Here is an 18,528-nt window from a genome sequence, read left to right on the forward strand (position 1 = left end):
GCGGGATCTGAATCCTCTGAGGCATCCAAACCCATTTTGGGGTCCCAGCGTGCCTGTGGGTCACCAAACCCTTGTGGAATCTGAATTCTCCAAGGCATCCAAACCCATTTTGGGGTCTCAGCATGGCTGTAGGTCACCAGACCCTTGTGGGATCTAAACACCGAGGCATCCAAACCCATTTTAGGGTCACAGAGTGGTTGTGGGTCCCCAAATGCCACGTGAATTCTGAATCCTCTGAGGCATCCAAACCCATTTTGGGGTCCCAGTATGCCTGTGGGTCCCCAACCCCTTGTGGGATTTGAATCCTCAGAGGCATTCAAACCTATTTTGGGGTCCTGGAGTGGTTGTGGGTCCCCGACCCCTTGTGGGGTCTGAATCCTCTGAGGCACCCAAACCCATTTTAGGGTCCCTGAGTGGTTGTGGGTCCCCAACCCTTTGCGGGCTCTGAACACCCTGAGTCCCCCAAACCCATTTGAGTCCCATCACAGCCATAACCCCCGTAGCACCCCACTTGATTTCCCCGATCGCCGCCCACCCTTCACCCCCCCCGTGTCCCCCACCCCGTGCGGCCGCCACCCGGCGCCTCAGCGGCCCCTCAGGGGCAGCGCCCCCGGCGGGCCGGGCGGGATGGCGGCGGCGGGGCCAGGCCAAGCCGAGCTTCGGCGCCCCGCCCGGGGAACGGAGGAAGGGGGGGGGGGAGAAGAGAAGCAGGAAACCGGGCGGGCCCGGGGCCGAGCCGGCCCCGCTCCTGTCACCGCCTGCGTCAGAGCCCGGAGTTTTCCACTGACGAAAAAGGGCAGCGCGGCGCGGCGCAGCCCCGGCAGCGGCAGAGCGGGAGGCGCCGCGCCAGGCACCGCCGCCGCCACTGCAGCCGGAGCCGCCGCCGACACCCGCCGCCGCCTCCTCAGGTAAGGGGCTTGGCTGGGTTATTTGGGGGGTTTGGGTTCGTGGTTGGGGGGTTTTGGGGGTGAATCCGTGATGGGGGGTTTTGGGGATCGGGGTCTGGCTGACTGCTCCCCCCCCCCCGCCCCCCTTCCTTCCCAGCCGGGCTGGGGGTGAAGGGAGCTGGGGGGGGACGCGCATCGGGGACACAACCGGGACACATCGCGGAGCTCCCCGGACCTCTTGGCTAAGAGGGGGAAAGGGGAGAGTCTTGGGGAGACCCTGCTGTGCCCCCCTTAAAAAAAAAAAAAAAATTTTTTTTTTTTTTGGGGGGGGGGATATCGCGCCCCCCGTCAGCTCGCAAAGAAACGCTGCGCCTCCGGTGCGGTGGTGGTGAAATAAAACGCGGGGGGGGGGGGGGGGGGGGGGGGGAGCCCGGCAGGCTCCCTCTTCCCCAAACTCCCCGGCTCGGGGATGTTTTCCCGTCGCTACAGCAACACCTACCGGCGCTCCGACCGCCCGACCGACCGCCCGACCGACGGACGGGGCGCCCCCCCCCGGGTCTCCTTCACAACCGACCCGGGGGGGCTCTCACACCGCACCTTGGGGGGGGGGAAATAAGGAACAAGAGCAGCGAATAAACCCGCTCGAGTTTCCAAACGTCGATTTATTCCTCTTTTCTGGCTTCCCCGAGCGCTTGTCACCTCCGCCGTGCCCAGCGTCGCCGTGGGATGGGGCTGGCGTGCAGGGAGAAGCCCTGTCCCACAGCTAATTATTATTATTTTTTCATTTTTTTTTATATATATTTTTTTCTTTTTATTATTTCCTTTCCGTGCTTCGCTTTCGTGCCGGAGCGTTTCTTCCGCAGCTCCCAGTGAGCCTTTAATAATTCAGCGCAGGAAACGGGGGCGTATGTACGGCCGGCAAGGTAACGCACGGCGTGTACCTACGGGAGGATGAGTATGGAAACCCGCCGTGAATTATTCATCAGGTGTAATCAAATAGAGGATTTTCCTAGACAAAGCACGCTTCGCTCCTTTCATATTTATTGCAGTGCAATCTGCGTCGAGTACATCTGAAGCCCCCTTCGTCGGGGCCGTGCCAGATAACCTTTTAATGCGTTTGCTAATGTTTCTTATTTACCTTTCGGGCTGTCAGGGGGAAAGAAGGGCTTGGTGGCAAACCCCGCGGAGCTTTTTCTTTGCGAGCTTCCCAAAATATTGGCAGGAGCGAGCTCTTTTGCCCTGCTTCCCGGGGAAGGCGTTTCGCCCAGCCCCGCAGGAGAGCGCACTTGTGGCACCGCGAGCTGATCCGTGCCTCCGCGCCTGGGTCGTGCGGCAGCAGGGGAGGTTATTTTTAACCGGGGGGAAGGTTATGAAACCTTAGACCCGGCCTTGGAGGGGGGAAAATCAGCTGGGCTGAACCAGACGGCACCGCTGCTGGCCCCGAAACTGGGAAGCGACCTCACAGGGAGGCTGCCCCAGCGGTGGCTGGGAACCCACAGAGGTAAATATGGCAGGAATTAAAATAGTTAAATGGACGGGCAGTGAGTCGGTGCCGATAGCACGGGGGTGACGAAGTTGCCTGCAGGCATTGCCAGGCTCCCTGCTGCCGTGAGCCGGCAAGGATTTGGGGGGACTCAGCACAAGGCTCAGCGCCGCACCAGTTTTTCGCAATGCTCACGCCAAGGTCACCCGACCTGCGTGCAAATGAACACCTGGAAAAGGGGGGCAAAAGACTCCCCCGGGGTTCACTGCGTGAGTCGTACCTGGCTGAAGTGGGTTTTAAACCAATATTTATCCTGGCTTGAGGCACGCAGCTGGGGCTGGGCTGCGACCTTGACCCCATGCTCCGGGATGAGCCCACCCGGCTGCCCGGGCAGCGGGAGGATGCTGGTGCTCCTAGAGCCAGGAGGTTGGCTCTGAAAATATGTGCTTTTAGTGCATTGCACTGGTTGTTTGCTTTTTTTTTTTTTTTGTTAACACAAGTTGCTTTGTGGAGGAAGAGTCTGCTTTCAGCTTGCGCGCAGAGTTGGGATCCTTCCACCCTTTGGGATATTCCCTGGTTGGAAAAGAAGAAATTGCAAATATTGCCACGATACCCTAGAAGCTGCTTCAAGGAGCAGCAGCGCAAGCAAGGGTACACTGGGAGAGTTTTCCTTCGCCTGCCTTGCATGGCTGCGTGCGCTGCCCCGTAAAAAGTGCAGATAGGGCCCCAAAATCGGGCGCCGAACCTTCTTATCCGCGGTATCTCTTTGTGCAGCCTCTTAGAACCAGCCCGAGTGGCCGCTGATAGTGGTTTTGGTTGCCTTCCTGCTCGCTGGGCTAAACAAATGCCAAGCCTTCTTAAATCTAAATGACTCGAAATATTTACTGTTGATACGTTGTCCAAGAGGAGGATAGTTAAAACATTAATTCTTCGCATTCCTGCGTATTAGGGCTTTACCCTGCAACTCGCTGGGCGCCAGAAATGGGACTTAGCAGATTCGCTTCCCTTCCCCCCTCATTAGACCCCCCCCCCAAAAAAAAACACAAAAACTTTAATGCTTGAAAAAAAAAAAAGGAGGGAGAGAGAGAGAGGAAGAAAGGAATGCACATCTGGGCTAAATATTTGTTAGAAAGTATTCCCAGGATAGTGGGAGTTCTGGTGCCAGAGAGGAATTCCTGCGGGTTTGATCCATTGCATTATGTACTTGTTCCAAAAGCTGTTTTCAGTAAAATAGATGAGTAAGAAGTCTTAGCCAAGAACAGAATGTCTTTTTTGGCAACTAAAAGGAAGATAGGATTATTTTATTTCAGGTTATGTAAAAAAAAAAAAAAAAAAAAGAAGAGAGAGAGAAGGTGGTAAAATCCTCCTGCGCTCTGTGCTGCTCACAGAGATTTGCACTGCTGAGCAGAGATATTTTCCTTTTTTTTCACGCTGCCGTGCACATTTTTGTGACTTCTGTGCTAGGCACAAATGCGGACTGAAGTCTAAGGCTGGCGGCATCACCGCAGTTCAAATATCCCGGCTGCGGCCGGCGGTTTTGGCGGCACCGCTCCCACGGCACAAATTCCACAGCCGAGCGCTGGGAGCGAGGAGGGGAGGGCACTGGCTTTGACCTGCCAGCTGAACCCCCATCCAGAGGGTGGTTTTTTGGGGTAGATGCATGAAGACATGTTTTGTAAAATCCCCTCCCAAATAAATAAATTATTGCACCATCCATAATACAGCTTGGTTTGCTCTAGCTGGGAAATCCGGCTTTGCAGGTGACCTGAGCATCGGGGCTGCCTCGCCCTGCAGCATCACCCTTCTGCTCTCTTCTCTGGGAGTCCTACAAATTGGGCAACCCCCTTATAAAAAGATGTTGTTTGTGGGGTTTTTTTTTGGCCTTAAGTAAAAGTCCTGATGCTCCCCAGGCTGGCAGCAATGTTCCCTTCCCAGCGCATCCCCAGGGGCAGGTTTTGGGGTGGAGAGGAGGGTGCTTGTGCTTGGGGAGGGCTGGCCCTGGAGGGGAGGACGGACAGACAGACAGACAGAGAGACAGATGGATGGATGGATGGACGTCAGACGGGAGGTGGCATCAAGCAGAAGTGGCTCCGGGATGGGGTGAGCTGCACCAGAGCAGTGTCACTGCCCAGGGACTCATCTCCAGCGCCATGACCTCGGCTGCTCCACCGCACGCCGGTGTCCCCGCAGGAGGGGACGAAGTCAAAATGACACCCGCTCGCCTTGCCCGTTCGACTCCCATCCTACTGGAGATCCCATCCTTGGACAAGCTGGGTGCTCCCTCCGTTGGCTGGAAGGTGGTGGTGGAGGAAGTGTCCTTGGAGCAGCGAGTGGGTGTCCTGCGGTGCGAGCTGGTGCTTCCCAGAGTTTATTTTTGCAGTTTTTGGTCACTCCATGTGGACGAGGAGGCAGCGGTGCCACGCAAACCTCCGCTTCGGGCTTCCCTTCAGACCCACACCACGGATTTGGAGATTTCCTTCGCTCCTGGTTGTTTCTTAAAAGCAATGGGCGACGGAACAGGAGGAGGAAAAAAAAAAAGAAAAAACAAGGAGACGCGAGGTTTTGGGGCATCGTGGCTGCCCGCGAGCGCCGCTTTGCCAGGAGAGAGCTTAGCGCAGGTGCCAGGTAGGGCACGCTGCCGCTGGAGGGCTGCCAGGGCCACCTTCCCCCCATCTGTTTTGGATCGAGGCCCAAAAACCCAACCCCTGGCACAAGCACCTGCAGCCCCAGGGCCACCGTTCCCCACCAGAAGGGGACGGCTGGAGGACTCAGGGGGGCAGCAGCCCCGTGGGCGCACGTTGCGGTGAATGATTAACTTCTTCCAACCCAGGAACGGCTCCATCCGTCCGTCTTTAACCTTTTAGGGGACTGCCGGCTCCTGGGAAGCTGTTGGTAAACGTGATTAATGAGCGCTGGGGCTTTGGAGGCACCGCGTACGCACCCGTCAGCCTAGGTGCTATTGTGCAGCGCCGCTGAGATACCGAAAATCCCGTCACCAGGAGGTTTTGAAGTCTGTGCGGTTTCTGTGCCGGCTGCTCAGAGCTGTCGGGAGGGCGTTGGTTTTATGTTGGGTTTTCTTTTTTTTGAGACGGGCTTAAATTAACTTCAGACATGCAAAAGAGGGTGAGAAAGTGATACGGTTACGGTTACGAGGAACAAAATTGGTGGGAGAGTTTCACAGCAGGGTACGGGGACGTGTCCGGCAGCATCGTACCTGCGCTTTCACTACCCTGGTCCAGGGACATTGGGGCTGTATATCCGTGTCCTCCTGCTGTTACCAGAATTTCAGGATTGCTCTTGGTTGCGTGCATTGCTGCTGGTTTTATTGCAGGGCTGGCAGGGAGCATCCGCGCTGGCTCCTCCTTGCTGGAGGCAGTTTTGGGGGAGCCCTTCCCACGAGCATCCCGGTGTCGGTGGGCTTTGATATCAGTTAGCCTGTCAGAGGCAAAGCGTGCAGCTCTTGTGCAATTTCAACCCGCAAACTTTATAAAAGCAAAGGTTAAAACGTGCAACAAAGTTGTGTTTTTTTTTTCGTTTTTCCTTTTTTTTTTTTCTTCTCGAGATGAGCAGTGGAAAAACATGCAGGATATTTCAGAGTCTAGGCGAGCACAGAGCTCCTTTGTTTTTAATTAGCTGCGTTGTTTTTAATTGCTACTATGCTTGATACATAACCCAGCCTAAACAAGAATAGCTTATTGAGTGGGGGACTGGCTATGAAAGGCACCGTGAGGAGAAGGGCTGTTCTTCACAGTTGATATATTTGTATTTCAGTGCTTCATTTAATAAGTCTGTTTCCCCAGGGGGCTGTAGCAAGTAAATCATGCCAACAGATTGTTCTCTACAAACTGGCTTATTTTTGTAATTAGCACGACGTTAAAGCTGTAACTGCACAGAGAGCGATCTGGTAAGGAGTTAACATAAAAGAATTAGTAAGCAAAATGGAATACTTATTGTCTGATAACGTTTGTGTCGATTGAATTGGTTTCTGGACAGTTGCTTGTCTGCGATAGTTGTTTTTTTCTGCGGCGCCTTAAAACAGGAGAGGAAAACAGCGGATGCGTGCTGGGGTGGCAGCAAGGTGTGGGTTTTGGGGGGCACCTTTTGGGAATTGCACGTGCACAGCCGGACTGAGCTGGTGCCGAAGCCTTGCTTGCAATTGGCGTTATTTCCCTCGCTTTATTTTGTTTTTCTCCCTTGTTTTCCAGTTATATGATAGATACGGCGTCACCATGAGCGGGGTGTTGAAAAGGAAGTACGAAGAGCTGGGGGACGACAGCACCTACTGCTCCTCCTCCTCCTGCTCGCCCCTGTCCTCCTCGGCGTCCTCGGGCTGGGACTCGGACGAGGAGAGCTCCCGCGGAGAGAGCAAGCCCGGCTCTGCCTTAACGCCCAGCTTCACCCGTGAGTACCCCTGCCACCCGCCTCCGGTTCTGCAGCCGCTCTGGAAACAGCCACGGTGCCTTTCCCCTCTCGTCGTGCTCATTTATCTTGTTTTCATAATCAGCCAGGGGACTCTTCCTCAGCCCTTCCTCCCAGCTTTTGTCACCCGTTTGTAATTTTCTCGCCCGAGTCCAAATTTCTGGGAATAGGAGCCCGGAGGACGTGGGTGTGCAGAGGCCCACGGGTGCCTCCAGGCCGGTGCTGTAGGAGCATCCACCATCCCTCAGCCCGCTCTCAAGCTATTCAGCAGGCAAATATGGGACAGAAAGCACAGCCCATAATGCTGGTTTTTCAAAATGGTTAACCAGTAGCCTAATTACCATTTCGGAACCCGTTTCCTACACAAGGTGGGGACTTTGCCAAAGCACGCGACGTGTTTGACATTGCCTCCACTGTCAGTACAGATAAATGCTGTTTTGTTTTCCCAGCATTATCGGTTTTGAGAGCTTTTAGGAAAACATGCAGAAGACAAGGTCATAAAATCCCTTATCTGCTGTGCAAAGGGGGAAACAAGACAATAGGGGACCATCTTCGTGGAGGAGAAATGGTCCAACCTAGTAAATTATTCTGAACGCCCAGTGTATGTAGCAGTTCAGGTCCACTTAGCAGACATACACAAACATGCAGTGGTCTGAAAAGGCTTTAGAAGTCTTGTAATAATAAAGAGTCTCATTCTTGCTTGTCTTCCCAGGTTTGGTGACAAAACAATGAACTTTTTGTATTCTCTGGCTCAATAGGAAAGGGTCAGGAATGGAAAAACAATTTGGGGGGGGGGAGGAGAGAGAAGCAAATGCCAAAGTGCAGCAGTTCAGTCGATAGATGATCGCGGTGGTTAACTTGCCTTTTGATAAAGAGCTGATGTTTTAGGAGATTGAATCAAGGTTATTATGAAAAAGCAATGCACAATGCAAAGATAGCATCAAAGCAACGGCAGAGCCTGGTTTGAAACCCTCAGCTAGTGAGCAGAAGCTGCTGACACAGCTGGGTGAACGCTTTTTTTTTTTTTTTTTTTCTCTCATCCGAAACCGAAATGCTGCGTTTTGGCAAGCGAGACCTGTGAAACGTGGGTGCAGCTAACTGTCCAGTCTTGCACTTTCCCAGCTCCGCCATCCGAGGAGCGCAGCTCGGTTCTGGCTCTGCCTTGGTCCCGTGCCAGGGAATCACCCAGCCCTTCCTGGCTGCTTTTCCCCTATTCCCACCCGTGCACTAGCAGCTAACGTGGGCCAAAAAAAAAAAGAAAAAAAAGCCAAACACTGCATTTGTGCCTCGCTGATTCTCCTTCCTGACATGCAAGCAGCATGCAACCCCTACTGCTGCGTTTTGCATTTGCTTTGCGCAGCTCGTGGAAACTCGCTGCCTCTGAGATTGCCCTGACCAATTAGTCCTCCCCCACTCGCTGTGTTTGCAGATGCAGAACCAGGTATCTCTGGAGGAGCTCTGCTCTAAACGGCGTGCAGCGTGCTTCAGCAGCTTAAGATAAACCAGAGTCATGTATTGCCATGTTTACCCCGGGATCACCTGCAGAAAGATTAACATCTTTGCAGCTGCTCTCAAATGAGTCTCTTGAGAACAAACTATAGCTTCGTAGTTCCTCCCAGTGGATGGTGAAAGGAAGTACCAGAAAGAACAGCTGTTTTGGCTTTTTTTTTGGCTCTGCCACAAAAGCCAGAGCCACACCACGCTGCAGCATCAGCGCCCTGGCATCCTGGGAGTGGACCTCGAGGTTCTGGCTGCGGGGCAGCAGGCAGGGTGCTGGGGCTTGGAGCAGGGCAGGCGTGCGGGGTGGTTCGGTTGCTTGTTCGTTCTGCTCTGCTGCACGTGAAGAATAAGCAAATGTGTGTTTCCTGGGGGAAGTCATGCGGGAAGGAGAAGCAGCAGCCGTTTCTTAGGGTGAATCTGAGCAGCGACTCCGATGCACCAGGACTTGGCTTGGTTTCCTCTCCATCCACTTTCCCCCTTTAGATCCTAAAACACAAGATGCTGTGACCTTACCCTGTCGTGCCCCCATTGCGAGAGCAATCGCGAGCCCTGCATGTTTTTAATATTTTACCTCCATCTGCAGGATGGCAGCACTGACCGTATGTCCTTTCCCCCCTATTTTTAGCCACGTCCATCCTGAAGAAATCCAAGCGGCTAAAGAAGAACAACGTGGAGTTTGACCAGGTCACTGTGTTCTACTTCCCGCGCTGCCAGGGCTTCACGAGCGTGCCGAGCCGTGGGGGCTGCACGCTGGGGATGGTGAACAAGCACAGCTCCTCCCGGCAGTTCACGCTAGCAGAGTTCTCGAAGGAGCAGGAAAACGTCCGTCGGGAGAAACTGAAAGAGAAATTGAAAGAGGAAAAGTTGGAAGCCTTGAAATGGAAGGTGAGTGGCTGGGTCGGTGGATGTCTTTTTTAAGTTAAGGGTCTTTTTTGAGGCCTCAGGGGAATCGATCCTGAGCCTTCTGTGGGTCTCAGAAACACAGGCTGTGTGGGATTTTCAGCTCAGTTCTCCGCCCTTGAGAGGTGGTGGAAATTATGCTGAGCTCCCCCTGTCAGGTGTCCACCAGGTTGTCAGGTGAGACCTGGATGAGAGGCTGTGCACGCCACAGTCTTTGGGCTCTCAGATTTGTCTCAGAGGGCTCTGACACAGATTTTGATCCCATGGGTGGCCACCACTGGGGCAGATCTTCCCTTTCTCATTTCTCCTAAACTGGGCTGCTGATGGTCCCTGGCTTGCTGTCCCCAACAGTTCCCTAACGCTTTGCCCATTTTTTGCCCTCAGCTAACCATGAACGGCACAAAGGAGTCGGAGGAGGCCAACCAGCTCACTATCGAGGACATCGACGATGACGACATCGACGTCAGCAACGTGGACCTGGAGGACGGCTTCTTCCTCCAGCCCTACCCCGCCAAAAAGAGGCGGGCGCTGCTCAAAGCCATGGGGGTGAAGAAGATCGACAAGGAGGAGAAGCGGGAGCTGCACAGCATCCGCCTGTCCCGGGAGGACTGCGGCTGCGACTGCCAGGAGGTCTGCGATCCCGAGACCTGCAGCTGCAGCTTGGCGGGCATTAAATGCCAGGTACTGCCCTCGCCGGGTCGCATTGTCCCCATCGCGTGCGCCTGTCCTCGGGGCAAAGCTAAGAGAAGCTCTCGGAGATGCTCTCCAGGCTGCTAGGCAAGCGCTGCTCGAAAGCATCCACCTCCCAAATCACACGTCCCGTGGGGATGTGCCAACGCACCCGTACGGTGCGCAGCGGAGAGAGATGGACCACGTGGGCTGTTCTTGGCAAACAAAAGCTTTTCGCTTCTCCAGCGAGGCTGCGATTTCCCCTCCTCCCCCTGCTGGTATTTTTGTTCCCCTCCTTGCTGCGTGTCACAGCTCCCGGTGCACTCGGGCAAACGTGGGAGCATCAGCGTCAGCCCTGCAGACCCACCTGCAGATCACAGCAGCGGGGTAATCCCATTATATGCAACTTAGCATCTTTTTTTTTTTTAAATATTTTATATTTTTATGGGTGCCCACCCCGTTTTGGTTTCGGGGGCATATTCCCTATTCCGGGTGCCGTTCGTGTGCTGTGGTTGCACACTGGGGTGGTGCAGGGTGGGTGTGCACAGGCGTGCACAAGCGTCGGATGCTCCGTGTGCGTGTCACAGCCCCCCTCTAGTGGCTGCTCACAGCTGGGACATAAAGGTGCCACGGTTTGTCCTTCATCCCAGGGAGGGGCAGAAGCTCATGATACAGATATTAAATATCAAGATGCAGTATATTAAAACTCAGGTTTGCCCGTTTACCTCTCTTTTTTGGGTGTTATATTTTGTTGTTTTTTTTTTAAACCTTTTAAGTTTTTTCAGTTGTACCGGAATCCATCTTTTTATGACAACCTTCCAAAGAGCAGGTGGATTTCTTTTAATTGCTGTATTTTTTAGCTTGCTTTTAGACCCCTCAGTCATTCCTTCGTGCTGCTGGGGTGGGTTCTGAGGGTCAGGGTGGGTCAAGGGAAGCTTCGGTTTTGGGTTAGTGTCCTCACCCCCGTGTCTCCTTCCCTCCCCAGATGGACCACACCTCCTTCCCCTGCGGTTGCACCAAGGACGGCTGCGGCAACACCGAGGGCAGGATCGAGTTCAACCAGTCCCGGGTGCAGACCCACTTCATCCACACCATCATGAAGCTGGAGCTGGAGAAGCAGCAGCAGAGCAGCGAGGGGGCGGCGGAGGCCGAGCCTCCCTTCCGGGAGAGGCTGCCGCAGCTGGGCTGCGCAGCGGGGAAGGGGCCCTTGGAGGAGCGCGCGGCGCCGCTGGCCCCCGCCTTCCAGTTCAGCCCCGAGCTGGAGGCCCTGGGGGAGAACAGCTGCAGCAGCGACATGACGGACTCCTCCCTCTCCTCCCACCCCAGCGAGGACCTGGAGGAGCCCTACGAGAGCCTCCCCTCCGACAAGTCCCAGTCGGACGTCGACGACGACGGCTTGGCGCGCATCCTCCACTTCAACGACTCGGATGCCGAGGAGGAGGGCGGCCGCTGCCAGGACAACCTGAGCTGTTTCCACCCTGCCGACTTCTTCATCGAGGACCACGGCGGCGAGGCCAAGCCCGGCCCCGTGGCCTCGTCCCACCTCTCCGAGTGCCTGGACGAGAACGCCAACCAGGACGGTGGCGGGATGCTGGAGGAGGCCGCCCACGCGCGCTGCGATGGGTTGTCCTGCTGCGCCCCGGCCCCGGCCGAGCCCTGCTCCAAGAGCTACGCCGACCTCAGCCTTTCCTCTGACTCCTTGGATTTCTTCCAGTCCTTCTCGGACTATAACTTGGGACCTCTTTACAACTCCTTGAAGGAGTATGAGAACCTCGATAACTACTCAGCGTTACAGTTTCAGTTTCCTAATTTCCCCGGCTTCCCGCAAGCTGGAGATCAAGGCTCCTGTTTGTTGGAGTCTCTCTTCGGTTTGTCTGAATCCGTCCCCGAAACCCCGGCCCCTTTCACAGACAATCAGCATTTGGAGGACGCCATCAAGTCGTCGCTGATGGAGACGGTGAAGGTGTGAGATGCCTGAGTACCCTGGGACGGGAAGGACCGGCAGCATCGGGGTGCCGAAACCAAAGCCGAAGAACGGTGGGACAGGCAAACTTTCAGCGACAGGATGATGTGCTACGTGAAAAGGAAAAAAAAATAATCAGACTTTCTGAGCAGACAAACTATTTTTGGTCTTTATAGAACGTGGACGTTTTGACATACTGCAGCTACAATCAGTTCTCTTGCTGTTTGTGCAAAAATTTCTAAACTTTCGTGATGGGGTGGGAGGGAGGCAGGGAGGGAGGGACAAAGACTTTCAAGTATGAATTTCCTCGTGTTTTGTATGCAAAGACCTGTTGAGAAATGCTCCTTGTGAACGTTGCCAGTCGTACACACAGCCCCTTCTAGAAACGTTTCAGTGTTGTGGGAACTTTTTTAGACAACTTCTGAAGCTGTATTTATTGTGAAAATTTGTGATTTGCGTGAGAGCTAGCCCAACACGCTCTTGCGTTTAAATCCAAAAAAGGTTTACAGAAGAGATCCGTACACTATATACATAATCATTCTTCATCTATTTATTGCAAATTCCAGAATTTAAATAGCCACCGAAGCTTGAACTAGCATGAAACCTTATTTAAATTGGTAATACCTCAGATGTATTATGTGTACAATCATATTTTTTGCATAATATATCTGTATTTATTTATTTTCTACCTGTAGTACATGAATAGCACTGTGGTTTATCAGTGACCTGGAAGGGCAATAAGGTCTCTAAGTGGCACACATCCTGAAGATGGCCCTGTTGTTTGAGTCTGGAAGGTGCTGGCTGTTTGGTCTTCAAGTAACATTTCTACAAGAGCCGAATGCAAGCGGGTGGGAGGGGAGGGATGGGGGAAAGGTTCCCGCAGGGCCCTTGGGTAGCTAGCCAGCCTTTCACAGACACGAGAGCACGAAGGTGTCCGATGTCCATGATATGGGGACCCTCAACTGCCCAAGAAACACGAGCTAGCTCAGTCTAAACAACAAAAACCACCCAACCCTTTTCATAAATTATTTTCTAACTTATTTAACTTCCTAAGGATTTGGCCATGAGATCTTTCGGTGCCTGAATATGCAGAGGACCCGTCAGCGGGGGGCTGGATCCTGGGACTCAGGCGAGCAAAGCAAAGGGCAGCAGCACCCTGCTCACACTTCTCAGCGAGTGCTTCTGAGGACTCCCAAATGTCGAGGGTATCACAGCCCCCAAACTTGTGGGCCAGACTCTTCATTTTTCATGGGGTAAATCAAGTCAGGGAGATGGATATGAAGGTTGGTGGGTTATTTATTGTTTGAGTACGGTTGCAGAGGGAAGGAAAAAAAGAGCAATCAGTGTGTTTAGGAGGGAAATTAGAGGCCTCCTTGGCTTTCTGTTGTGGAAATCAGCCCAAGAACATGACACTATTTGGCCATGCCATGTAACTGGACCCAAAATCCGCACGCCAGTGATACACTAAGTGCCTACGCCTGCAGCGCGAGCGGCCGGGTATCGCGATGGGAACCCGCAGCTTTACATTGAGCCCCCCCTTACAAAGGGTGCGGAGCCACCCGGGTCGGGGGGGACACCCCAAAATGGGGCTTTGGGATCCTTTCCCCCGGCTGAACCGCTGATATCCCTGCTGAGTGCTGTTTGGTACCTGCCGTTGGATGGACGAGCCCTGCCCGCTCCAGCAGGCACCACCAGCGCCCTGCCAGCAATTTGGGCAGCTTCTGGCGTACGAATATCGCGAAGGCTGGGTTTTATTATTATTATTATTAATTATTATTATTATTTAATTGTTCATCTTCTCTGGTATTGAGCCGGTCAACCTCGAAGCGTTGCTGACCCACCGCGTCCTCCCGCGAGGCATCGCCCCGGGGACATCCCCATGGGCAGGAGGGCGACTGTAGGAATACTACTGGCAGATGGAGGATTTCCTGGAGATATATATATATATATATATATATATAAATATATTATTTTTGTTGTTGTTGTCGTCGTCGTTTCTTTTGACTGAAAATCCCCTTCAGTTATCTTCTAGGTGGTAGTTGCTATCCTTCAGACTGCATCAAAATCGCTGACCGTTGAGAGTCTGGTACCGTTCTGTATTTATTGGCACTAATATATTTTGTAACATTCCTCGGTTTCTCCGCATATATATATATTTATATAAAATATATACTTATATTTTATATATATATATACACAGTTTTGTTTTTTTTTTAATGAATGACGGGGATTGACTCCTGCCTTTGTGGATTTTTTTCTATAATTTATTCATTTTATTTGTGTTAGTGCCAAAAAAAAAAGAAAAGATTTTTTCTCTTTTTTTTTTCCAAGGCACTGAATTGTAAATAATATAATTTTTTTTCTTCTTTGTATCTGTGTAAAAAGTTACCTGTTAAACATTTTAAAAACTGGGTATTTATTGACACAATCTGTAATTATCTAATGTATTGATTGAAACGCTTTGGTTTCAACATAGCTTTATTTTAGCTTTCTTTGTGTATATATTGTGATTACGTTGCTTAAAGGTACAAGTTAAAAAAAAATGCTTTATTTTTACCTTATCCATTTGCATTTGTTTAAAAAAAAAAGAAAAAAAGCATATTTGTCTACAGCTGCTGTCTCTCATTTCATCGAAGCAATATGAAGAAATTTCCATTACACTTTCAATAAAAGAATTTTGTTTGAATACGGTGGTGGCTTTGACCTTCTTGCTCCTTCAGCATGGCTGTGCATTAATTTTTATTCCATACAGCGGCTCAAAAACTTGGATGATGGGGGGTGTGTGCTGTATTGCATGTCACAGCTGTTCCGTTTTCGGTTTGTTTTTTAACTTTTTTTGGACCGTTTTTGAATGGCTGTCTCCTCACCTTAGGGTTCCCACCCCAAAGAGTGAGATGGTGGCAGCCTCGGAAGGGGGGCGTCCAGGTGGCTTCCAGGGGTGCCCCAAAGTCCCTCTGGTTTCTCCCAGGGATGGATCTCTTCGCAGAGGGGCACCCAGTGCCAGGCCGTCTCCCGAGTTTTTGGCCTGGAGGAGGTCCAGGCTGGTGGGAATGGTTTCTCCAGCAGCATCAGGCACATCACCTGGGGAATAAACCCCAGTTTGCTCTTGTTTGAACTAATTCTGGTGGCAATCAAGGAAAACCCAAAGCAAGCCCGTTTTCCCTCAAAGAGGAGGCCCTACTGTTGGAAATCTGGGATCACACCCAGAGTTAAAAAACATCTTTTGGCTTTTTGGTGGAAAGGCCAAATTCATCGGTGAATGCAAATCAGAGATATTAACACAGAGAACAAACCGGTTTGGGAAATACCTATTTTTACCTGACATTGATGTTTGAGTCTCTCAGAAACCAAGACCGGGCGGGGAAAATAAAAGGCCAAAGTCCATGGCAGAGGTGTTTAATACTGTCATCGCAGCTTGCACCGATGAACCCATGCAGGACTTGTGGTTTTCCCATTCAAAAGGATATGTAGGATGTGTTTGTTTGTTTGTTTGTTTTATATTTTTATATATATAATGGGATTCATGGGATATAGCCATAATGGCAATTATGTCTACAATTCCCAGTTGTGTTAATTGTTCTCTGGCTGGAAGAAGAGCCCGATGCACAGTTTCAGCTCCTGCACATTTTCGGGTCACGCCGGTGGCTTGGCACCATGCCCTGGGGAACAGCAGGGTGGCCACCCCTGAGGGGACAGCCCTGAGGTGCCACATCCCCTCCACGACCCCGCACGGCTTTTGGCATCCCAGCATCTGCATCTGCGGCCGGGAGGAGCAGCGGGTTTGTGGCAGGCTCCTCGTGCCAGGAGGAGTTTGGGGTTGCTCGGGGAGTGATGCGGTGGAAACCCCGCAGGATTTTCCCCAATTTCTTCGGCTCCGGCGTTAAAGCAGCAGCCACTTCACCGCTCCTCCCTTTCGAAAACAAATCTGTTGGCTTTTCTTTTCAGCTTTGCCGTGCCAAAATAATAGACAAGATTTTTTTTTTTTCTTTTTTTTTGGTGCTAATGTCGCCACAGCCCGCCTGCTTTTTTACCACCACGGGAGCCTCCCGCGGTGTGAGCCTCCCTTCTCGGCAGGGCGGGGTGGAGGCCAGCCAGCTTCGGGCTCAGCGTGGGACACACGTGCCCAGACCGATGACATGCGGGCTGTGACCCATGCCCAGACACAGTGACACGCAGGCTGTGACCCATGCCCAGACCCAGTGACACATGGGCTGTGATCCATGCCCTGCGTGGCAGCAGGCGGCGGTGCTCCTTTAATGAACCCAATAAATCCCATCCAGCCCGGGCTGCGTGCTCCCCACCTTCCTCACCCTCTTTATTGCCTCTTTATTGACTTTTTTTTTTTTTTTTTTTTCCCCTCTGTATAGCCACCATCGCTTGTAACACCCGGAGGCACGGAATTACTCATCGCCTGCTTTCATTTCTTGAGTTGCACTGGTGCCTACAAGAAGAGCTAAAGGTTGCGTGCGGCCAGCAGACAGAAAGCGCTTCTCTCCGGGTCGTGGAGCAGCCTATGGAAACAGCCTGACTCATTTCTCGCCTGGAGCTGGCATGGGGCAGGAAGGAGACACTCTGGAGCTGTTCTTAGCGGGAAGGGCTATAAAATTGTCAAAGGGAATGGACTTTATCTCCCGCAGGGAAAAACCACGCCGGGAGCTGCAGGGCAGGGGGAGTGCAGGGGTGTTGGCTCTGCAGCAGCAGGGGCATTTCCACAGGGCCAGCTCCTGCACGCCAATGCCTTGTGCCTGCTCTGAAGGTCCAAAAAAAAAAAAAGAAAAAATGTCTCTTCTCCTTGCTCCTCTGTCATGGAAAGAAAAGACAAGTTTCTACCAACCACCATGGCACCAGGGGTAGGATTGTCCCAGGTCTGCAGCAAAGGCAACAAAGAGCACCCTTGGTGGTGCCTTCAGGTCCCCACTGGCTTCAGGACCTCTGTCCTGCATCAGGCCCATCCTCAACAGGTGCAAGTGTTTTTTTTCCATGGAGTTGAGAGGAAGTTTGCAGGCGCTGAGGTTTTCACTCAGACCTGGAGATTGCCTTGGCCTGCCTATAAAAAAGGCACGGCAGAACTGGCAATTATTGGCACGTTCCCATGGGCCGTTTGAGATTAATCTGTCAACACTACAGGATGAGAAAAAATATGTATGTCCTGTAGTAATCCCTTATTTTTTGGGGTACTAACATTCAGCATCACAGAAATCCTCATCTCTCCATAAGGATCCCGCAAGCATCCTCTCCACCAAATTTACCAAAACTACAGACGAGCACAAAAGCTGTTTGATTTCTGATCCTTCTCATCCTGGCCCTTCTGTGGCCAGCCATCTGTGGAGGGGCTGCAAGTCCTCAGCATCTCAGGAAATGGGTGATGTTAAATGTAGAGAAGAAACGTAAGTAGGTATAAGGCTTCAGAGTTTTCTCTCTAGTGTTTTCTCCCTAGAAAGCAGTGAAAATTCGTCTCTTGTCAGAGGGCTGGCTGGAGTAGAGAATTCAGATAAGCCATTAATAGAGAGAACTCTTTTCCTCCTTCACAGCTACAACTATTAGGAGTTCTTATACTGCTGGATCCGTACGTTTCCACCAGTTTGCTTCAGACCACTGAGACTGCTGTGGAGCGAACAGCAGCATTGCCATCTACTGGGCAGCAGCTCGAGCTCCAGCTTGGAGAAACACTTCTCCTCCTCCATGGATAGACCAAGAGTGTATTTCACTGGATTTTTGTATTAAAAAAAATAAAATAAGGCTTAAATGATCTGCCTGGGTCTGGAGGATGGGTGAGGATGCCCTCACCTGGTCAGTGTGTCCACAGCTGGAGGAGAGTTAAGTTACTCTTTGGAGTAAATAGAGATGAGAACTTTCTGGTCTTTAAGTGCTTTTCCTATTCAAAGCATAGAATCATAGAATTATTTGGATGAGATGTCCGTAACCTGAACATCTCGATCTGGTTGTGGCATGGCAGGACTCCATTGCTGAGTGTATCTCCGTGTGACCTCGAGGCTCTCTCCAGCCGTGTTGTTTGGGGCCATCTGAGGTGCTCAGGGCTACGGAGACATCCCCATGGGGCTGGTGGAGATGACTCGGGGCCTCAGGAGAGCTGTGCTCCTTTGAAGCAGCAGCAGGACGGGGAGGAATGTCCTCAGACATCCCTGGTGGCACTGACCCTTAAGTTCGATCCCTTCAGTGATCCCAGAGCTGTGTTTCACAGCATTTACAGCACTACCAAACAGCTCGAGGTGTCGTAGCCAGTCTTGTACCTCTCCAGAGCACCCTGCATGTGGTGGGACCACTCCAGAAGTAGCCACGGGTATCTCCTTTTTCTGCTCCACCTCAGGACGTGGGGTGCACCAATTTCCGAAAATCTAGTGGGTTTTAGCTGCGTCGTCACCACCCAGCTTTGACGACAAGGCTGGGAACATTATACATGAGCCTTATATTGCTGTGCACAGTGGCGTTTGCCCTGTACTCTCGGATATTACCTCGCTGTCAAGCTTGGTACCTTCACGCAATAAAACCCACGGGGTTTTCCACGTGCTCCCAAGGTCGGATTACAGCTTTGCTCAGGGTGCTCAGGACCAAGCCACTCCCACAAGGCTCTTGGAGACCGAGAGGGCAGGAGGGAAGCACGGTGTGCGTGCTGCCGGGCCGCCGCCACCCTCATACCCTGCGTCATAAATCAGGGCTGAGCAGCACAAGCTGTTCCCGTCACAGGA

General features: G+C 52.2%; 2 protein-coding genes across 5 annotated transcripts; one reads left to right on the plus strand and one right to left on the minus strand.

Annotated features, from left to right (window-relative positions):
- Positions 1–759: 759 nt before the first annotated feature.
- CSRNP1 (cysteine and serine rich nuclear protein 1) lies at positions 760–11,936 on the plus strand. Of its 4 annotated transcripts, none has more exons than XM_040548229.1 (5): positions 760–908; positions 6,576–6,771; positions 8,915–9,174; positions 9,574–9,870; positions 10,844–11,936. In XM_040548229.1, exons 2-5 carry the CDS (start codon positions 6,600–6,602, stop codon positions 11,825–11,827), a joined length of 1,713 nt encoding a protein of 570 aa, XP_040404163.1. In that variant the 5' UTR covers positions 760–908; positions 6,576–6,599; the 3' UTR covers positions 11,828–11,936. The 4 variants fall into 4 exon arrangements, with proteins under 4 accessions (XP_040404163.1, XP_040404159.1, XP_040404164.1 ...); XM_040548225.1 differs by lacking the exon at positions 760–908 and adding an exon at positions 4,261–4,700; XM_040548230.1 differs by lacking the exon at positions 760–908 and adding an exon at positions 5,120–5,262.
- On the minus strand, positions 980–4,059 carry LOC121065408. Its single transcript, XM_040548231.1, has 2 exons — positions 2,026–4,059; positions 980–1,828 (listed from the first exon to the last, which is right to left on the minus strand). The coding sequence occupies exon 1, from the start codon at positions 3,304–3,306 to the stop codon at positions 2,347–2,349; it is 960 nt and encodes a 319-aa protein (XP_040404165.1). The 5' UTR covers positions 3,307–4,059; the 3' UTR covers positions 980–1,828; positions 2,026–2,346.
- Positions 11,937–18,528: the final 6,592 nt, after the last annotated feature.

Source organism: Cygnus olor, chromosome 2 (genome assembly GCF_009769625.2).
Source record: "Cygnus olor isolate bCygOlo1 chromosome 2, bCygOlo1.pri.v2, whole genome shotgun sequence".
Lineage (NCBI taxonomy): Eukaryota > Metazoa > Chordata > Aves > Anseriformes > Anatidae > Cygnus > Cygnus olor.